The following is a 20,672-nucleotide window of genomic DNA, read 5'->3' on the forward strand; positions in this document are numbered from 1 at the left end:
TTGAAGAAGACCTAAAGCAAATCTTTAAGACAATAATCACATGCTTTCTTAATTCTGACAAAACAGAACGTTTATACAAGAGCGCCAATGCCATGTTAACGCTCATCTGTTAAAAATTCTTAGTTTAAAACGGGCATAACTCCAAAAATACAGCTTTAAGAAAAATGACCATTGTCTCTAAAAACTACACTTGTCATGATAAACAAGTTTTCCAAAATTAATGTTGATAACTTAAAATGTTTTAATAATGGGTTACATTAAGGTTTTTGCACGGCGACGACGCCACGGCGGTCTGATCATAATAGCTGACTTTTTTTCGAAACAGCTCAGCTAAAAGGATTCGCTAATTTATTCAACATAAAACTGATGAGACTCCTTTGATACCATGTTAATGATTTAAACATCCATTTTAGAGAACCATTCTATTGGCGAGTTAGTTATATTGTTACACTTATTAGCACACACATCACGGCTTATATCAATACAACATCTTACAACTGTATCAGGTTATTCTAATCCCCTAGGTAAGTGAATGTCGGTGAAAGGCATAGGGCATCGGCAGAAGATCAAAGAAAGATTAAAGACTGGGTTAAAACATAAATAATCAAAAGCAAGTTATATATTATGTATTTTATTTATGTCAGATTCTCTGATGAGCATTCTTACAAGTACATCAAAAATATCTCATATTTTTATCAAAAATTTTTAATTGGTTACCATTTAATATGTGTATGTGTAATCATGTGCATGTACATACCAATTTATGACATCATATTAATTTATGACATTAATGTATACCATCATATTTATCTATGAAAAATTCAAAAAATGCAGATTGAGTAAAATAAATCTTTATAAGTAGCTTCATATTCAGCATTGGAGAATCAAACTGTATTTTTACAATTATTATAATAAAAATAAATGAACATGTATGCTAAATTTGTTTCTTTCCTTTCAATGAAGTCACAGATTTAAAATCCCTGATGAAGTCAAGCAAGATTATAATAATATTATAATTTCCACATATTTTAATACCAATAAACTATTTAAACATTCTGTAAAATGAAGTTTATGATATTTAACCTATCTTGCATTATATGGTATTTTACCTTAACAGTTTTGGTGTTTTACTTTACCTTTTAGTAACATTTATAATTTCAATTGTCGGTATACAAAATATGACTTTCAATCAAAATTTTCTATAAAAGAAATGAGCTTGTGACTTAAAAACTTGCCACAGAACCCATTAATACAAGATACATCATACACATATCAAATAGAAACCTTTCTCATTAAATTTGGTAGATTTAAATGCAATTAAGGCAACAAAAATGCATTTTTCAACAAGTACTTTATCAAGCAAACGCATCAAAATTGAGGCAAATATTAATCAATATCAGAAAAGAGCTGGAAGAAAAACCCAAAGAAATAAATTTCATTATCATTTGATTTGATTTGCCATTATGACATAGGAATAAAATAAACCGCGTCACGACAAAACCAACATAGTGTGTTTGCAACCAGCATGGATCCAGACCAGCCTGTGCATTCGCGCAGTCTGATCAGGATCCATGCTGTTCGCTAACTAACCCTATTACAAGTAGATAAACTGATAGTGCACAGCATGGTTCCTGATCAGACTGCCCAGATGTGCAGGCTGGTCTGGATCCATGCCGGTCGCAAACCCATTATGTTGGTTTTGTTATGACATAAGAATAAAATAAACATCGCTTATTTTATATGTCAAAATACAAATGTTTACACATTTCAACAGCATACTATGCATTTTGTAAGCTTGCACATATCTAAAATGAAATTTCTAGAAAAAAACAACACAACAACAATCAATATAAAACATATAATAACAACATAACAAAATACAATAACAAAGTGGCTTTGTCATTAAAATACTGTATCATTACACTTCTGCAACAAAGAATGTATGTATGTAAAATGAGGCGTTCCTCCATATTTAAAGAACCATCTTCCTTATTAAATTATGCTTCTGAAAAGAAACATTTGATGTCACACTAAAATATCAGCAATGCTGGTTTTTCATTTTCTAAAAGTGGATATATTCAAATTAAAATCAATGCTAGAATTATGGATTTTGATATTTTCCTGGAAGTATAACCTCCAAAACATTTGTAAAACTCTCAAGCAATGACTTTCCGTGATTCTTGCTACAGAGCAAATAATCAAAACACTAACTTTTGGCAAGTTTGGTTCATCCTAATTGACAGAATTATATATCTAAATAAAACATTTTAACATATATATAAACAGAACTGACATTCTAAAAACCCATAACCTGCCGAATCTGAAAAAGATAAGGCTCCACCACATTTGTGCAGTCTGACCAGGCTCTATACTATATTATTATTACTTCTTTTTTAATATTGAAATCCCTTTTTCTGATTGGACTGTTGCAAATTCTTAGCAGAGCTCAGCAAATCAATTACATTAAAGTACTTCAGATTCCTTAATTATAGATTAAAAGTTTTACATGTATTTGAAAATCAGAAAATCTACAACTTGTAATTGACTAGTCATAAAAAGTTCCCTTTCCAAAATAAATAAATTCAAACATAATTACCAAAATCCATGATGAAAAGCACAAGTATATTTTGTCACACTCATGGCAATATAGCACAAAAAATAAATTCATACATGTACTTAAGTTTAGCTTAACAGAGTTACAAAAATGAGGAGGCATGCTTATTTCTAGTTTTGACTTCAGGTTCAAAAATATTTTGCATTTATGATTAAAATACAATATCTGTTTATAAATGTACAACAAACAAAATCTCTGAAAAAATATTTTATATTTCTTTCTTTCTTTTTTTTTTCAATTAAGATTCTCCTTTTTGTCAGCTTAACTTAATATTCATGCAGTTACATTACTTACATTGAGGTGAATATATCTATATATCTATATCATAATAAAAACTTTGAAACTTTGTGTAACTTAGAATAGATTATACTTTGTAAATTGTTATTTATGTTTCTGTTTTGGTTTATACAGAATTTATCTTAGTTTGATTGTGTAGGACGCTATAAGCTTATAGACACACTTTCTAATCCGTTCCTGGAACCAACCAGTACTGAGCAATGAGTGTAAAGTTTCAAGGAAACAATGACTTGCCCCTGACAGGGTTTGAACCCATGCGGTTAGTGATCATTAGATTTCTAGTCCCGAGCATTAACCACTAGGCCATGCCTTCACTTATGTTTCTGCTTTGAGTAAATGAAAACAATTTTATAGATATAATTTTCATTTTTATAAGTCTGCATTTTTTTTTTAAACAAAATGGTTCTCAAAAAAAGTTACTGATTTATTTATTTTCAAACAATGTCATTTTGAATTTTTTATTTTTCAAACATTGTCAGTGAATCCGTCATTTTATTAAAATATCATTTTTCAAAATTTGTCACTACAATTATCGTTCTTCAAACACTGTAACTAACCTAAATGTTTTTCAAACACTCTCAATGAATTTACAATTTCTTCCTACACTGTCACCAACTAAATAGTATTTCTGTATACCATGACTTTAGGCAAATCACACTCAATTCAACTTGTTATACATTTAGACTAGAAGATTCAGCATGCGTGAATTTTAGCGTGTGTGAAGTCAAGTTGAATACGCCTGCATTCAAGTTGAATTCACACACACATTCAAGTACAAATTCAAGTGAGAAAATTCAACTGGAAAATGTCTGAATTAAACTTGTCTGAATTTAACTGGAATAAGTATGAATGTACCTAATTCCTTTAACTATTTATAATGGAAAACAAAATGGTGAAACAAATTTTTCATCAATGGAGATGCCTTTATTGTCTTCAAGGTAAGAACTGTTCATTATACTTAAACCTCAAAACAATGTAAACGCTCGTCTATTAAAAATTCTAAGGGGCATAACTCCAAAAATTCTGCTTTCAGAATTTTGCCCCTTGTTTAACAAATGCAATAAGCAAGTAGTCCAAGTTTCATGTTGAAACCTTTTGAAATCTTTGAATAATGGTCTACATTAAAGTTTTTGCAAAAGACGACACAGCAACCATAAAAGCTAGACTTTTTCTTCGAAACAGACAAGCTAAAAATCAACAAAAAATCAGTAATCACATTTAAAATAGTTTTTCTCCATAACAAAAGTAATTAATACAGGTTTAATTCCTTTAAATCCAACCATGGAATTAGTAGATATACATCAAATCATAACAGATTTAATTAGCAAATGCATCATACACAAAATAAATTGTTCAGCTTATATTTTACAGTTATTTCATTATCTCGAAGTTTGCATGCAAACTCCTTAAGCAGTAAATATGATAATACTCTAAATAAAGTCTTAAATAAAGAATATATTTACACATGACAAATGAAATATAAATTATTCTCAATGTTTTTATTTTCTTTTTAAAACAACAACAAAAGCAAAGCCAGGTATCTATTTATAATAAAGGACATTTTAGGAAAGAAAGGTTCAGTCTCTAGCAATTAATATAGAGGTATGATTCCTTTCCCAAGAAATAGTTCAATTTCAGGATACAGTAAAGAGGTGAGAAGATCATGAAAACCCTGTTTTAGATTTATATATAAGTATATGTAAACATCTAAAGAAAACTAGAATGTGATGTGGAAGTTTAACTAGGCCCTTTATTTAAATAGAAAATAAACTGACAGCTAACAGGAATAATTTGCCTCACTTGGAACACAAAAAAAACACCATTATGACATATAAAATGTCCATATAAAAATGTTAAAATACCCAAACATAGCCAAATAGAACAACAAAATATTTTCTTCTGGCAAATTTAAAGTTCTTTCGTAGTCTCAGTGGAATAAAAAATATTTCATTCAATGAAACATAAAATATTAGTTCAAAAGCTTAAATATAAACTTTTCCTTTTTTCCCCCTTAATAATTTCATACAATAATCAATGCTTATATAAAAAAAAATTTCCTTGAGTTTTAAATTGATTATCAAACAATAACCACCTTGCTTTTCTTACACCCCAGTCAATTGCAGCCCTGGCCCTTCATAACATGGAAATGGCAGGAATTTGAAGTTCCCATATTCTACATGGGTTGGCGGCCACTATTACCGTAAACTGGTGATAAATAAAGGTTTTCTTATGCAACACTTCTTTAAATTTTGATAATATATGGTATTTCTAAGAAGTCTGCAATTCAATTTTAATCTAAAACAGGATTTTCATTATTCTTTTCTCCATACTTCATGGATTTTACCAATTTATTACTTTACGTAACATATAAAACCATATCTCAATTAATTAACATTTGATTGTTGGGGAAAAAAATCTTTTAAAAATATATTCTGTATCATAAAAAGTCAATTAACAAAGTAATTATCAATGTTACACAAATATTCTAAAAATGACTGTTCACTTGAAGTCATATATAAAATATGAAAACTATACATTAACAATAATCACAGTGTATGCCAATTTGGAACCATGTGGTACTGATGAAAAGTAAAGACCAATCCCTCCAGTGTTTAAGGACTCAGTGCCATATGTCCCAAAACAAATCAAACTCATAGCTTTAAAAAAACAACAACATAAAGGTCTTTATGCTTAAACACATCATACTTAAACTTGATAATTACAAATAACAAAACAAAAACAATAAAATGACATAAAATCACTACACTAGTTGAAGCTAATGCAATTTTTAGTGATTAAATCATAAGCCTTCTCTAAACAAGGTGAAAAGTTTCATTACATTTTTTTTTAAGTCATTACAGGCTAAAATATGATATTATCTTTATTTTTTGGAAGCTATTTTATTTGGTGTGCTGTTGCAGTTCCGAAAAAGTTACTCATTGGCTATACACCTGTTTCAACTTTTGCTTCTAATGTGTTTTGGCTATTAATTTAGTATTTTGTATGGACAACAAAATATCACTTTGTTTACATTTTGCTACTTTTATTCCAATTAAGTGCTAAATTCTTTGGGTGACAAGCATCTTACATATTCTAAATCCATTATTACGACATTATAAAAACGTGTGTGCCCTTTACAAAGACAGAAAATTTATTCATTTTCAAGACTTAAAATGTGCCTTTAGGTTCATAAAAGCATCTTTGAACTTATCTGAGCTCATAAATCAAAATATTAACCAACCTAAATATATGTCAAAGTCCAATAAACAGTATAGATATGAACATACAAAAATTACTTTTGGCAGGAAAAAAATCTTTGCAAGAAAAAACATAAAACATTGCGTATTCTGACTATTCTCCATTCAAACAGAATGTGTCAAATGAAACAATTTGACAATATTTAATATACATTAATGTATTGCAAAATGTGCAAATGCACATAAAAATATTTGTTCAATTAAAATTGATAATAAACCTGGAGAAATTGGTCAAAACAGTTCATCATAATTAAAAAAGGGGGCAGGTCTATCCTGTAAAAGGAGGTGTGTCTATCCAGTCAGTGGGCGTAGATCAACTCGCACTTTTTCACAACTACTTAACATTCCTACAGTTGGATAGAATCCACCTTTTGGTATACTTATTTGTTTATATCCTATAATTTTTCCATTTCTTGTGAAAAATATCTGAAAATAAATATAATGCAAAAATCAATGACGTATTCAAAGTAGAAATTAATAACATGTCAACTTGCAAATTCATCATTGAAGCTTCAGGTCAAAGTTCATATCAACATTATACTCTATAAAACTTATAGAATAATACTTATACAATGTATAAAATTATTGTTCCTCAAAGCTATATGCTTCAAGAGAAGAAAAGACATTTTCAAAATATAATATCAAACAAATAAAATTATGTGTATATGCAAAAACTAAAAAATGTACAATTCCAATTCCATTTGTATGTAAAATTTGACTGAATTCCTTATTTCTATCACAAATCTACTACCTCACAACTAACTATTAAACATTGTACTGTTAGTAGATGTGTCAAGGTGAGCAAATGTAAAACAAGAGCTGTCCGTAAGACAGCGCGCTCGACTTTTTTATTGCTTGCCAATAAAAAAAGTTTTTGCAGTAAAAGGCAATACAAGAATCTCTGTATTTTTAAAGTGAACTAGTTGTTTGATACCCTTGAATATTACAGCAATGTTTATATGACATAATTTATGGTAAAGTGAACAAGTGGATAGGAATGAATTTTTTTAGATTTTTTAAGTTTTTTAGTGCTTGCCTATAATACAAAACATTGACAGTTAAGGGCCATAATTCAAATAAAATCTTTGACAGAATTACCTTCTCCTGGACATGTTTGGGAATCATGATTGTAAACAAGTATTCCAACTTTCAAATTAATATCTCAAACAGTTCAGTCAAAAAGTGGACTGGTACTAAAAACTTAACCAAGATTCTAAGTCGATAAAAGGCCTTAATTTTTAAAACAAATCCTTGACAGAGTTACCTTCTCTTGCGTACAGATGGGGGTAATGATGTGAAATAGCATTAAAAGTTTCAAAGCAATATCTCAAAGGGTTAAGGCAATAAGTGGATTTTACCCATATTCAATGTATTTTCTAAGTCAAAAAGGGGCATAATTCTGTCAAAAACCTTGACAGAGTTATGTCCTCTTGTCTGTTGATGAAGGTCGTGATGGTAAACAAGTATGGTCAGTTTCAAAGCAATACCTCCAATGGTTTTGAAATAAAGTGAGGTGGTACAAAAAACTTAACCAAGCTCAATACACTTTCTAAGTCAAAAAAGGGCCATAATTCTGTCAAAAACCTTGACAGAGTTATGTACTCTTGTCTGTAGATGGAGGTTATGATGGTGAACAAGTATGGTAAGTTTCAAAGCCATACTTGTAATACTTCTGAAATAAAGTGGGGTGGTACGAAAAACTTAACCAAGGTGTGACGCCAACGCTAACGCCGACGCCGACGCCGGGGCGAGTAGGATAGCTCCCCTTTTCATAGAAAAGTCGAGCTAAAAAACATTGTATTTTGTTTAATTATGAATTTGTAACACATTTAAAAGTTTCATATAATTTAGCATCATTCAAATGATGAGCTGCTTTAAAAGACAAATGCGTAACTTTCTTACTCCATCAAGATAGCAACAATCTGTAAAAAATCTTACAAAAAAACATATAATAATTTCAGAAGCATATTTGATTAAATCCACTTACTTGCACTTTTGTTCCAGTTTCAAAATCTTTATTCCCGCCCCAAAACTCCTCCTCTTCAGAATCTGACGAATGATATGGCTCCTCCTGGAAGTCGGGACTCTCGTTTTCATCCGGTGATAAATCACTGTCTACCTCGCTGTCATAATCAGGTGGAAACATGATACCACATCCCATCAAGTCACCTGTAATCATAGTTAACAATTTGAATATCCTGAGCAATGGTTTTTTGTTTCATAATACAGGATATATCCATTTTTTTTTCAAAATATATTTCAATGCACAGCAATAATATGGCAGTTAAAGTGAAAAAATGTAATTGGATTATAGATATGTTTGCATTCCATATTGACAACATTTCATACGATATAGCTTTAAGAAATTCTTGAAGTTGACACACATCACTCTGCAAGAGAATCATTGTATGTCTGACTCAATATTAACTATTTTACATGAAAATTAAACACTGGCCAATTTGGTTAATGCAATAATATATATATTTATCATAATACCTTTATGACATCTTGGCCCAAAAGGATCTCCAATTCCAGACCCTACAAAAATTTTACCATCATCTGAAAATGTAAATAAAATTCTGATTAAATTACATTTTCATGTTTTTTGACAAACTGAAAAGTACAATCCTAATCAATTTTACTAAATACTAACACCAGAGATTAAGGAACATTGTTATGGTTGACTGCACATCTTCCTTTATAAATACAAAACATTTGCTAAATAAGTGAATCAATTGTTTGGCTCAGTGGTCTAGATTGTTTTTACTTTCGCTTATAAGCAGGTTATGAGTTTGAATCCCAGCTATGGCCGGAATCTTTTATGGTGCATTTCCACCTTTCTGCTACAAAATGACAAATTTCCTAAGAACAAATGAGCCACTTCATGACAAAACCAACATAATGGGTTTGCGACCAGCATGAATCCAGACCAGCCTGCGCATCCACGCAGCCTGATCAGGATCCATGCTGTTCACTTACAAACTCTATTACAGTTAGAGAAACTGATAGCGAACAGCATGGATCCTGATCAGACTGCGCGGACGTGCAGGCTGGTCTGGATCAATGCTGGTCGCAAACACATAATGTTGGTTTTGTCATGACGCAGCTCAAATATATTTGAGAAGAGGACAGTCTGACAACATACCTGCATGATATGCTATAGAGCCTTTGTTCCAACCAGGATGTCTGTCTTTTGGATAATTCTAGAAAATATGTAAAATAAAGATAATAATAAAATGACTTCCAACATCTATGTGCATATGATAAATATAGAACTATATTTTTTTATATAATAAAAAATCTTTTAATCAATAAACAGCTTCAACATTGACAAATCTAAGCTTGTACAAATGACCTTTATCAAATCAGTAAATGAATACAATTCTTTTATTGTGTATTCTGATTTTTTTTAATGATTTCATTTTTAAATTTGACTTTCAAGTTTGAGGGTTAATGTTATTAACTTCAGTTAGTCAACATTAAGCTACTGTCAAGAAGTTTATGAAATGAGGATAAACAGCTAAGCAGAAAAGGAAATTGTTTGCAGCAAAACAAACACATTGTCAGACATGGTAAATCAATATACCTTACAATCTACTGAAAGGGGGGGGTATAATTTAAAATGAATGTTTATACTTACCCTTCTTGCTACACCTATAGCTATATAACAGCTTTCACCAGGGTCTATAATTTCTATTTCAAAGTAATGATTCATTGTATCTAATGGATGTTTAGCCTGAGCCAGGCCTACGTCGTGAATACTTTTCCCTCGACCAGAATACTCCAATGTCTGAAATAATAACAAACATAACAGCATATTATTAAATATTGTGCCAGATAAACATAGGTAAATATATTTTGAAACAGCTTTGTTCATTTTGTTAACAAAACAATAATATGTATCCTGTATTCTTTATCTAACAGAAAGACTAATAGTATGTCTCAAGCCAATTTTCCCACTATCTCACAGAACTTAAGATCATTCAATAATTCTTCTGTCATTATTTCTAGGATGGCCACAGACAGACTGCATCTTAATTACACAAGAAATATTCTAAACAACTAAAAATCATCTTGTTTCATGTTGCCTAATAACAAGTCATATTATAATAACTTTTTCAAATAAGAACTTGTCAAAGTAAATGCTGCATTCCCCTTTAAGTATAAGGTTGTCTCACTCCCTACCCAACCCATATAAATGTCATGGTGCATATCCATATCGGTACCCTCTTTGCGAAATCTGCTGAAACGGTACCCTCTCTGAACATGCACAGGTCATTCTCTGCTAAAAACAAACCAGCGACGGATACCAATCCAGTAAAATTTCATTGTAATAAGGAAAGGAGGTATGTCACGTAGAAAAGATGTATACCACGGAACACTAGGATGTTTTATTTATGTGCTGATTTGTCATGTGCCCGATTTTTATGTACTGCAACTTCACAATAAGCTACAAAAAATCGACATGTCTTGCTTCGCCCATCACCTCGACATATTTTTCGGGCTGAAATGAACCTATGGCTTGATTATATATGCATCATACATATTTAATATGTTCATTTACATATCATCTTCGGACAAATGGCAGTATATTGTCAAAAATAAATATAAGATTCATAAAAACACCCTACTTTCGGTTTTGCAGCGGCACGGGCTACCTCTCTTCATTTGAATTTTTATATCACAGGTACCCTCTCATTATTGAACACATAGGAACCCTCAAATCACGACATATACTTTTATTTGCGTTATTCGTTAAGTGTGTATGTAATACTTTTTACTTTTATGTAAATAGGCCTATTACATACTTAACGATTAACGCAAATAAAAGCATATGTCGTGCTTTGAGGGTACCCATGTGTTAAAAATGAGAGGGTACCTGTGATATAAAAATTCAAATGAAGAGAGGTAGCCCGTGCCGCTGCAAAACCGAAAGTAGGGTGTTTTTATGAATTTTACATTTATTTTTGACAATATACTGCCATTTGTCCGAAGATGATATGTATACGAACATATTAAATATGTATGATGCATATATAATCAAGCCACAGGTTCATTTCAGCCCGAAAAATATGTCGAGGTGATGGGCGAAGCAAGACATGTCGATTTTTTGTAGCTTATTGTTAAGTTGCAGTACATGAAAATCGGGGACATGACAAATCAGCACATAAATAAAACATCCTAGTGTTCCGTGGTATACATCTTTTCTACGTGACATACCTCCTTTCCTTATTACAATGAAATTTTACTGGATTGGTATCCATCGCTGGTTTGTTTTTAGCAGAGAATGACCTGTGCATGTTCAGAGAGGGTACCGTTTCAGCAGATTTCGCAAAGAGGGTACCGATATGGATATGCACCGTGAATGTGGAAATTGACATTAAAATTGTCTCAGATTTTTAAAGGTGACATATAACCTGGCCTGACAGACCAAATTTACGGAAATTGATTTAATTTGAGATAAAGGGAACAAATGTGAACTTTTTAAGTAATATTTTTGTAATACTTTTTAAGTATATATCGATGTATGATCCTTATTCTACTGTTTTTACTATTCTGTTACCATGGTAGCATAAGCATTTTGAAGTTATCATAGGACTCAAAACCACTAATGCATCATTTTCACTTTTCTGTAACCGCAAAAACATTGTGACATTTTTGGGGCGAAAGAAAAATTAATGTGCATAATCCCCATATTGTCCTTTATTTACATACTACGTTTTTTTTGTGTTTATTTTCTGGATTTTACAAGTTAATGTGTCTTTTGGCTATATTGTGATGGTTGATACACCTAACTAGCTTTCCTAGGTAATAAACCAGTTATTACTAATTTCTCTGCAACTGATCACCTACTTATCTTACAGTGAGAGACAAATGACCATTAGACACAATGTCTGATATCAATTGTTACAATGAAACTCAGCTTTGTCTGAGGATAGAACTAGACCCCCTGGATTACAAATCATATGCTCTCTACTCCATATTGAGCTAAGCAGGCAGGCCATATACCAAATATCATCAACCTTGCTTTTGTGCTTTTTCAGCTATGGTTGGATCCAGATTTCTTTGGATGGACAAATTAAAAGATGAAATGATGAACAGAAATGGGGTAAACCTATAATCCCCTCATGTGATGTTCCCAAAGAGAAACATTCAGTGACAACTAATGCCAGAATTAAGGTTCTTGGTCACTGACTTACAATTATGACCAAGGAGACATGTGTGAAGTTATATTGAATACCTTCAATGGATTATCATATACGAAGTGAGAGATCATGATGATATACATAAAAGACTTTACAAAGCCTTACACACAAATCCAAAATAGTGTAGGATACTTGCACAATTTTTATAATATTTCAGCTAAAGACATTAATGTTTGTTCAATAAAATTATATTTTTGAGTTAACTAATCCTCAATTAATCTCCAATTACCATTCCATTTAATTTAACATCATGTAATCTGGACCATTCTTCTTCCCCACTGTCGACAGCCATATGTACCAACTCCTCATACTGCCAGTCAGCATCCAGGTTTAACCTCACCTCCTCACCGTCTGAATGCATACCGACAGCCGGGTACAAACCACCTGGTGGATTAGGTACCGTTACTGTGCCAACCTGAAAACAAACACAAAATTTCATAGGTATTGCAATATCAATATGTTCTTTAAACTATCTAACCTTTTTTAATATTGTCATCTGAAATACTTGAAAATAGTTTGCCTCGTCCACCTTATCCTCATTTAGTTTGTTTATTTAATTGGGTTTTACATCACACCGACACAGTATAGATCATATGACGACGTTCCAGCTTTACTGGTGGAGAAAGAACTCAGGTGCCCTTTCCTGCATTATTTCAGGCACAAAGGGCACCCGAGTAGAACCACAGACGTTCCTTAAACTAGCTGGAAAGCTTCCTCATATGAAAGAATCTAAAACTCCTGTAGGGAATCGAACCTACAGCGGTGAGAGGCAAGTGATTTGAAGTCAACGACCTTAACCACTTTGCCATGGATGCCCCTCCTCATTTAGTAATATCATTCAATATGTTTTATAAAAATAAATTAATTCATCAGTGATATTTGATCCATTCTATCACTGCACCTCTTCAAAATGAAAACCGTTAATGTTTCCATCTACAAAAATTAGAATAAAATGTAATTACAAAGGCAATGCCACCAGTATAAAGTTAGGCCAGCTTGTTCATACATACAAGTTGGATGAGTTCATTCTAGAAGAGTTTATTTGTTTAGTCTCTATCATTTCCAATTACTACATACAAGCTATTGGCATAATTTGACATTCTTTAAAGCTGCGTGCCATCAGATGAACCAAATATTTCAAGAAAATAAAACTTAATAAAAGTACTGGTACTGAGATTTTAGGAAAAGTAAAAAGATTTAAGACAAAAGTAACAAGCATTTGATAGTATTGCGGGCAATACAGTAGTCCCCTACCGGTCCCTCAAAAAGTTCTTTAATTGTCATACACTCCTGTGTATTGCCATTTATAATGAATTTGAGGATGAAGTCTGTATTTGAAAATATCGACCACAAAACATAATAAAATAAGTTTGTCTATATCACAGTAATGTGTTAAGTTTCCATGCTTAGTAAGGAAATTATGTTTATACAACCTTGTCATATTATTACGATGTGGGATTTTAAAGTAAATCCTATAAGGAATGAAGAAGTTGGAGTGAAAATACCAGTTTCTCGAAAAAAATCTAAGTTCAAGGGGGACATAATTCTGGAAATAGTCTTGCTAGAGTATTTAACCTTCTCAAAAATGTCGAGTGTTAATAAGAAACATATATATGAAGTTTGAAGTAGATACATTAGGAAATAAAGAAGTTATTAAAAAAAGACAACATTTTTTCCCCTAAAAAATCTAAGTTCAAGGGAGGTAATACTGATATTTTTTGTGCTAGAGTTATAAACCTTGTCACATATGACGTGGTTGATGACCAGAAACTTATATTTAAAGTTTGAAGTAAACACCTTAAGAAATAAAGAACATATAGTGAAAAAGCTGAAAAATTTAAATCAGAAATCTTGAAATTCAGGCTATTTGTTGCCATAGCAACCAGAATTTTCAACATAAGAAGAAAAGAAAAAGATGTGCATAATCTCCAGACTGCCATCTACCCATATTTCAAGTTTCATAAAAATATTTTCAGTACTTTTTGAGTTATCACTGGATCCAGTTTATGTGTTAAATTTGCCATATTTTCAGACTATTTGTTGCCATAGCAACCAGAATTTTCAACATAGGAAGAAAAAAAAAAGACGTGCATAATCTCCATACTGCCATCTATCCATATATCAAGTTTCATAAAAATATTTTCAGTACTTTTTGCGTTATCACTGGATCCAGTTTATGTGTTAAATTTGCCATATTTTCAGACTATTTGTTGCCATAGCAACCAGAATTTTCAACATAGGAAGAAAAAAAAAAGACGTGCATAATCTCCATACTGCCATCTATCCATATATCAAGTTTCATAAAAATATTTTCAGTACTTTTTGCGTTATCGCGAATCCAGTTTTGTGGACGGACGGACTGACGGACTGACAGACAGACGGACAGACGGACGGAGGGTAAACCTAAAGTCCCCTCCGGTTAAACCGGTAGGGGACTAATAATTCTTTGTCATGTGCGACTTATGACAGACATTTTCACCATATCTGTACTGTGTTACTAATGCAGTTTGTGCTATTTTTGTATATTTTGGCCTCTTTTTTTGTAATTCACATTGGCTGTAAGAGCTGTTTGCAATGTGAAAATTACTTTCTGTGTTCACTTAACAATATTTTACTTTTAAATACATTTTTAAAGTTTTCATGAAATTTAGCATGAATCTGGAGCCATGCTGCTTTAATACATTTTATATTTTTTAAATTTACAACATAAGTATTAATTATATATAAACCTACTATCCTTCACCACATGGTATTGTGTAAGAAAACTTTTCTTGCTTTGAATTCGAAACAATATATCATCAATCTCAAGGGTTTCAATTAAAACTTGATTTAAAACCTAATTGAGTATTAAGTCTTGTTAGACAGTACAACTGTGTAGAATTAATTGCCTGTGGCAAAGTATCACAACTAAAGTCAAGTGTCAATGAAATCTTTAACGCCAATTGTAACATTAACATACCTCTTGACCATTTCTCGTAAAGAACACTTGGACAGCTTGTTCAGGTTGAGGCCTCTCATCTTCATTCCTCTTGAACTTAATACCACAACCCATCTTGTCCCCTATATTACACTTAGGACCAAAAGGTCGACCAAATCCACTTGCCTTAAATAATCTGAAAATTTATGTAATGAGTCATCATACTGTACTCACAGATCCCAGAACTAAACAATGATATTATTATATATAAATAACATATAGGTTTGTGAGTAATGCCTTAGGCAACTGTATTGTCCTTGGGATGATATTTTTACTGTCACAAACAAACCTATTCACAGTCATGTGTTATTTATTTTATTACCCCAAACAAATACTTTATTGGGTTTTTTTCTGTAAAGATGTAACAGTACAAAACTGTTAGTCACATGATACAATTGAATTAACAGGAAGAATAACTCCAATTTGGCCTATGAGAAATTAACATTACAAAAATATCGAGGGGTAATAATAGAAAATAACACATAAACTAACTAGATATATTTTCTTGTCTACTTACTTTCCTTAAACACATGCCTTGAAGAATGTTGAGGATTACCAAAATTTGTATTAAGTTAGGACAAAACAATAATTTGTGTTAGCCATAGTTTTAAATATGTTTTCACACCTTTATAATTTTTTGTTAGAAGTTCAGGCTATAAAAGTATTAAATGTTATAGCCCTAATCATACATTCAAGTTGAACAGGTATTAAATAGCCATAGAAAGGACACATCAAACAAATTGATGTGTTTTCATCACTGTAGGCCAATCCTACATACATTCTTACCTGTGCTAAATTTTAATAATTAACATCCTGGAACAGTAAAGTCAATGTTTAAGGGACTTTAAAATTGTAATACAAAAACAATTAAGCTACTAACAGTATCAAGCTAATAGGTATTATTATATGCAGACTGGCCTGTTTCTATACTCGCTTTACAAATGCTTATCACATCTGTTTTCGACAGGTAAAAGGCTAAAGAAAATACAGTCATTATAAGTTAACCATCATGGACATAGCACGGCATAAAAACAACTTCCATGTATTAACAATTAAACTTACTGTCCATCATCAGCATGGTAGCCTACAGAGAAAGCTCTCCATCCTGGCTGGGAATCCATAGGATATTTATATGGTACAAGGCCTATACCTGCAAATTGAAAAACAAAAAGTCAATTAATTCAATACAGTACCAGTGTAAGAAATTAGGATTTGAATCGACTAGGCTGGTCAGACTACCAGATTGGAATATTCACTAGCCCAAAAGACATTCACTAGCATGATTCATTTGTTCAAAACAGTTGTCTATATTGCCTCTGAAAATACAGTAGCCTGGTCGGGTTTGTTACTGTAAAAAGTTGGTAGCCCCAGGAGAAATTTAGTAGTCAGGGGCTATCAGACTACTGCTAATTTCAAACACTGCAGTACCAATTAGGGATTCCCTTTAAGCATTCTAACTTGCAAAACACATATAATTCTATACTTGTATACGTTAATAGCTTGAATATAATTTTTTTCTTAGTTCACGCAAATTTAAGCAGTTCCAAGCAATTTTGACAGACATAATCTAATTGTAACAATAACTATTCTATACACATACAAAAAATGCTAATTGATAAATACATTCTGTCCATAAATGTCAATCATAACAAGATAGCAATGTATCACTCTCCCGACTATAATGGCTTGAAATGACAAGACAGAGAATATTGGTAACTATGATCTAAACACATGCATCAGGTCAAAATCTAGGTCAACTGATACTAGTATACCTAGGTTTGAAATATGAGCCGCGTCACAACAAAACCAACATAGTGCATTTGCTACCAGCATGGATCCAGACCAGCCTGCGCATCCGCCCAGTCTGATCAGGATCCATGCTGTTCGCTTACAAACCCTATTACAAGTAGGGAAACTGATAGCGAACAGCATGGATCCTGATCAGACTGCGTGGATGCGCAGGCTGGTCTGGATCCATGCTGGTCGCAAACGCACTATGTTGGTTTTGTCGTGACGCGGCTCATATGCTTCTTTATTATGTGCATCTAAATTTCTTAACTGTAGCTTTTAAAACAAAAAGTATGTCACTGAGTCATAATCTATGTAAACTAAAACTGATATATAATATCATGACATAATGTCTAAAATGTCCAAATTTATAAACCTGTAATCCTAAAATTAAAGGTTGTAATGCAAATTTAATTTTCGTACAGCGAAAGGTAGTACAACACTATGCAATCATTATTGGTTCATATGAATCACCTGTACATGTAAAATTACATTTATAACTTATCATATTTTCTTAATCATATTTGGAAACATACCAATGGCAGAAATTAGCCCTGTATCCACTATTTCAATCTCAAAGTAATAGTTTTCTGGTGACAGTGGCTTTGCGGCTACATAGAGCCCAACTTTGTTTAGTTCATTTGTAGCAAAACTGCAATACAAAAGGTACATGTACATTATTGTTAACAGTTATGTAGAGTCAACTTGTACTGAATAATTTTGTAAAAAAAGAAGAATGACACATTACATTTTAAGTCTAAATAACATATGTTCAGATAAAATTGTATCATACAATGTAATTCATTATGTATATATGAAAAGTTATATTCAATTACTAACCATTGTTGACACTATTTGTTAAAAGAAAAATAAGTAATGAAATCTAACAAAGGGTATAAACAAGAATACATTATTGACTTGTGTATGGCTAAAAAAAATATTTTATTCATGATGTTCACAAGAAAAAATATTGTCATTTCTAATTAAAGTAAAATAAAATTATAAAGAATAAAACAAATACATGTACAACACTTAAGCTTTTATGATTTAGAGTACAATACCTAAGGTGGTCATCATCCACTGTAATTCTTTCATATCTCACTTGTCGTGGCAAGTCTCTAGGGGCTGGTCCTACAACATCTCGTATTCTCGCCATACGGCGTCTATGCCAGCCATTTACAGCAATATTTCTCTCCTCACGTAGTTCCATAGTGATTAAGTCCTTACAAATAAACAATAACAAGTTATGTATAAAAAATTAAAAAGAAAGAGTTTTTTTACTATATTGCTAGAAATAGTTTAATCAAATTATTCTATTCCTAATACATTTTGTATTTGTGGCCTTAAAATGTGCTCTACTATCCATCAGTCAAATGTTTCACTAGGTATCGCTCACTTTTACTGAAGTGTATTTACTTAGATATTAAGGCAGTGTAACCTACATGGAAATCTCAAATGGATTTTTCCCAGTTAATACTATATTATGCTTCTGTGTCTATAAAATATTCATATTTAATATTGTGTATATAGAAAATAAACATTTACTTAAAATCATTATCATATTAATACTTGCACCTACAAAAGCAGCATTGCAACTAGGAAGACTAACATTAATCATACTAATCTATAATAATTGATGAGCAATTTTTCTACAGCTAGACTGATAGTTTGATGATCTATATAATTAATTTGACAAAACCCTATTATTATATATGTTGTCCCTTTTTCTTATGATAATTAATGTACAGTTATTCACCTTGCCAAAACAGGCCACTTCTTAATCTTACATAAATTTCGACACACAGATTACTGATTTTACAAATTATAAGACACATCATTTATTTGGCACTTTCTGGAGAAAAGATCTACCTATATTGTAAGTCAGTGTTTTATCATTTTATATTCAGAAATCTGAGTGACCTGTGACCTACATGCTTTAGTGTTTCTCTGTTGTTTTTTTATTCATTGAATGACATATATAGATATAACTAACATACAGATGTGAATCATATTATTTTGAGTGATGATACATTAATTGTTCTTTAAGTAACAGCAACTTCAGACTATTCTAAATTATTCTCCTTTTACAGGCCTGTAAACCATTGGTATCACCTACTGACTACTGCCTGCAGTTGCTCTACTCCCTACCCTAGAGGAGTTCAGTGCAGCCATAGCTTGCATAGACACTCTAGGTTTTGTTTTAAAATTTTTAAAACAGTCTTCTTAAATCTTTCTTTAAACAACTCTTTGTAACTTTCTTGCGATTTTCACGCAAAAACATGTCTACATGTACTTCCCAATGTTTGGTTTGACATTATTGGAAGATAGCTATATCTACATGTACTTCTCCGCGTGGGGTTTGATGTTATTGGAAGATAGATAGTAGTCTAGATCTTCATTTTTGTTGATTATTTCCGCATTCATCATTTATATTAACAAATATGAGGCTATACAAGGTCCTATTTATTTGCCCAGTTTTGATTATGAATAATATGAAAAATGGAAAGCCTCAAAGCGAGCTCAATTTTGTTTTACCGTAAGATAGTTTAAAATAATCGTTCATTTTTATTTTACATTTTCCGTTTTAAAATTGTCATTTGGTATTTTATACACTGCTTCCCTTTATTCTGGTTCCCCCTTTCTAATATGGTTCCTATATAAGTGCTAGGACACCAGTCTACGCTTCCGTTTTCAACCAGAGTACATCGGCTTTTATCGTTATCTTGTAATTTGAAAAGTTGCGATGTGTCCAATTCGGTACTTCGAATGAAAGTTTTCAAAACCATCACTTAGCAAGTACTCGCTTTGCGAGCAGGCCTTTCGGGCCAGCTCGTTGAGCTCGCTATTAAGGCTGGTTAATTGGTGCCGGATGTGCTTTTTTTTGGTAACCCTAGCAGGGAATTCTGGGAATCCCTGCTTATATTAGCAAGCAATTATTCAAAACATTAATGTTGATTATGAACGTGTGTAAAAAGGAAAATCCCAACTTTCATTTCTTCAAATTCTTGTTTGCATAAACTTTTCATATGACTTTGGAAAAGAAAAATACTGAGAGAATCTCCTTTATCAGAGCCGCATAAAATTTCACTTTTCTGTTTTTAATCTGTAGAAAGTGGCATATACAGACATCATTATTTGGGAACGTGCCGAACCCCGAATGAAATATCGTGTTTTGGTAAACAAGTCACATAATCAATTTTTGGTCTTTTCATGATGTACATAAATTGACATCTATTGTTTCATTCGTGTCATTAAGAGTTGTTACCTGTAAAGATTCTATAACATCTCTTCCGTTCATAATATGATCAATCAAACATAGTTTCAACAATTTTCAGAGAAATTTTGTCAACACTGAAAATAACTTGAGTAGGTGGCGCTTTTCTGTCGAGAGACGCTTGCTTTTACTTTGTCAATCATTTGGATAACACAGATGAGCTGAATAGGACGCAAAGAAAATTAACATTCAAAAAGTAATAAAAATCACTATAAAGTAAAGTAGACACACAGCATAGCATCGGGTTTATCAGGAACCC

General features: G+C 31.9%; 1 protein-coding gene across 1 annotated transcript; it reads right to left on the bottom strand.

Moving 5' to 3' along the window:
* Nucleotides 1-615: 615 nt before the first annotated feature.
* LOC132742627 (SPRY domain-containing protein 3-like) lies at nucleotides 616-20,562 on the bottom strand. The gene is made up of 11 exons (XM_060731082.1): nucleotides 20,405-20,562; nucleotides 18,201-18,361; nucleotides 17,676-17,791; nucleotides 16,414-16,501; nucleotides 15,334-15,487; nucleotides 12,604-12,789; nucleotides 9,809-9,958; nucleotides 9,314-9,371; nucleotides 8,665-8,727; nucleotides 8,156-8,337; nucleotides 616-6,594 (listed from the first exon to the last, which is right to left on the bottom strand). The coding sequence occupies exons 1-11, from the start codon at nucleotides 20,435-20,437 to the stop codon at nucleotides 6,460-6,462; spliced, it is 1,326 nt and encodes a 441-aa protein (XP_060587065.1). The 5' UTR covers nucleotides 20,438-20,562; the 3' UTR covers nucleotides 616-6,459.
* Between the last annotated feature and the right edge of the window lie 110 nt (nucleotides 20,563-20,672).

This window comes from Ruditapes philippinarum, unplaced genomic scaffold (assembly GCF_026571515.1).
Source record: "Ruditapes philippinarum isolate M1 unplaced genomic scaffold, ASM2657151v2 ctg3407_1_1_1_1, whole genome shotgun sequence".
NCBI classification, from domain to species: Eukaryota; Metazoa; Mollusca; class Bivalvia; order Venerida; family Veneridae; genus Ruditapes; species Ruditapes philippinarum.

Excerpts from the sequence above, each read along its gene's own strand:
- LOC132742627 (XM_060731082.1), bottom strand. The coding sequence starts at position 20,437 with ATGAACGGAAGAGATGTTATAGAATCTTTACAG. Across the intron at positions 12,790-15,333 it reads TTACGAGAAATGGTCAAGAG|GTTGGCACAGTAACGGTACC; the intron begins GTATGTTAATGT and ends GTTTGTTTTCAG. Across the intron at positions 9,959-12,603 it reads ATGTTAAATTAAATGGAATG|ACATTGGAGTATTCTGGTCG; the intron begins GTAATTGGAGAT and ends TTATTATTTCAG.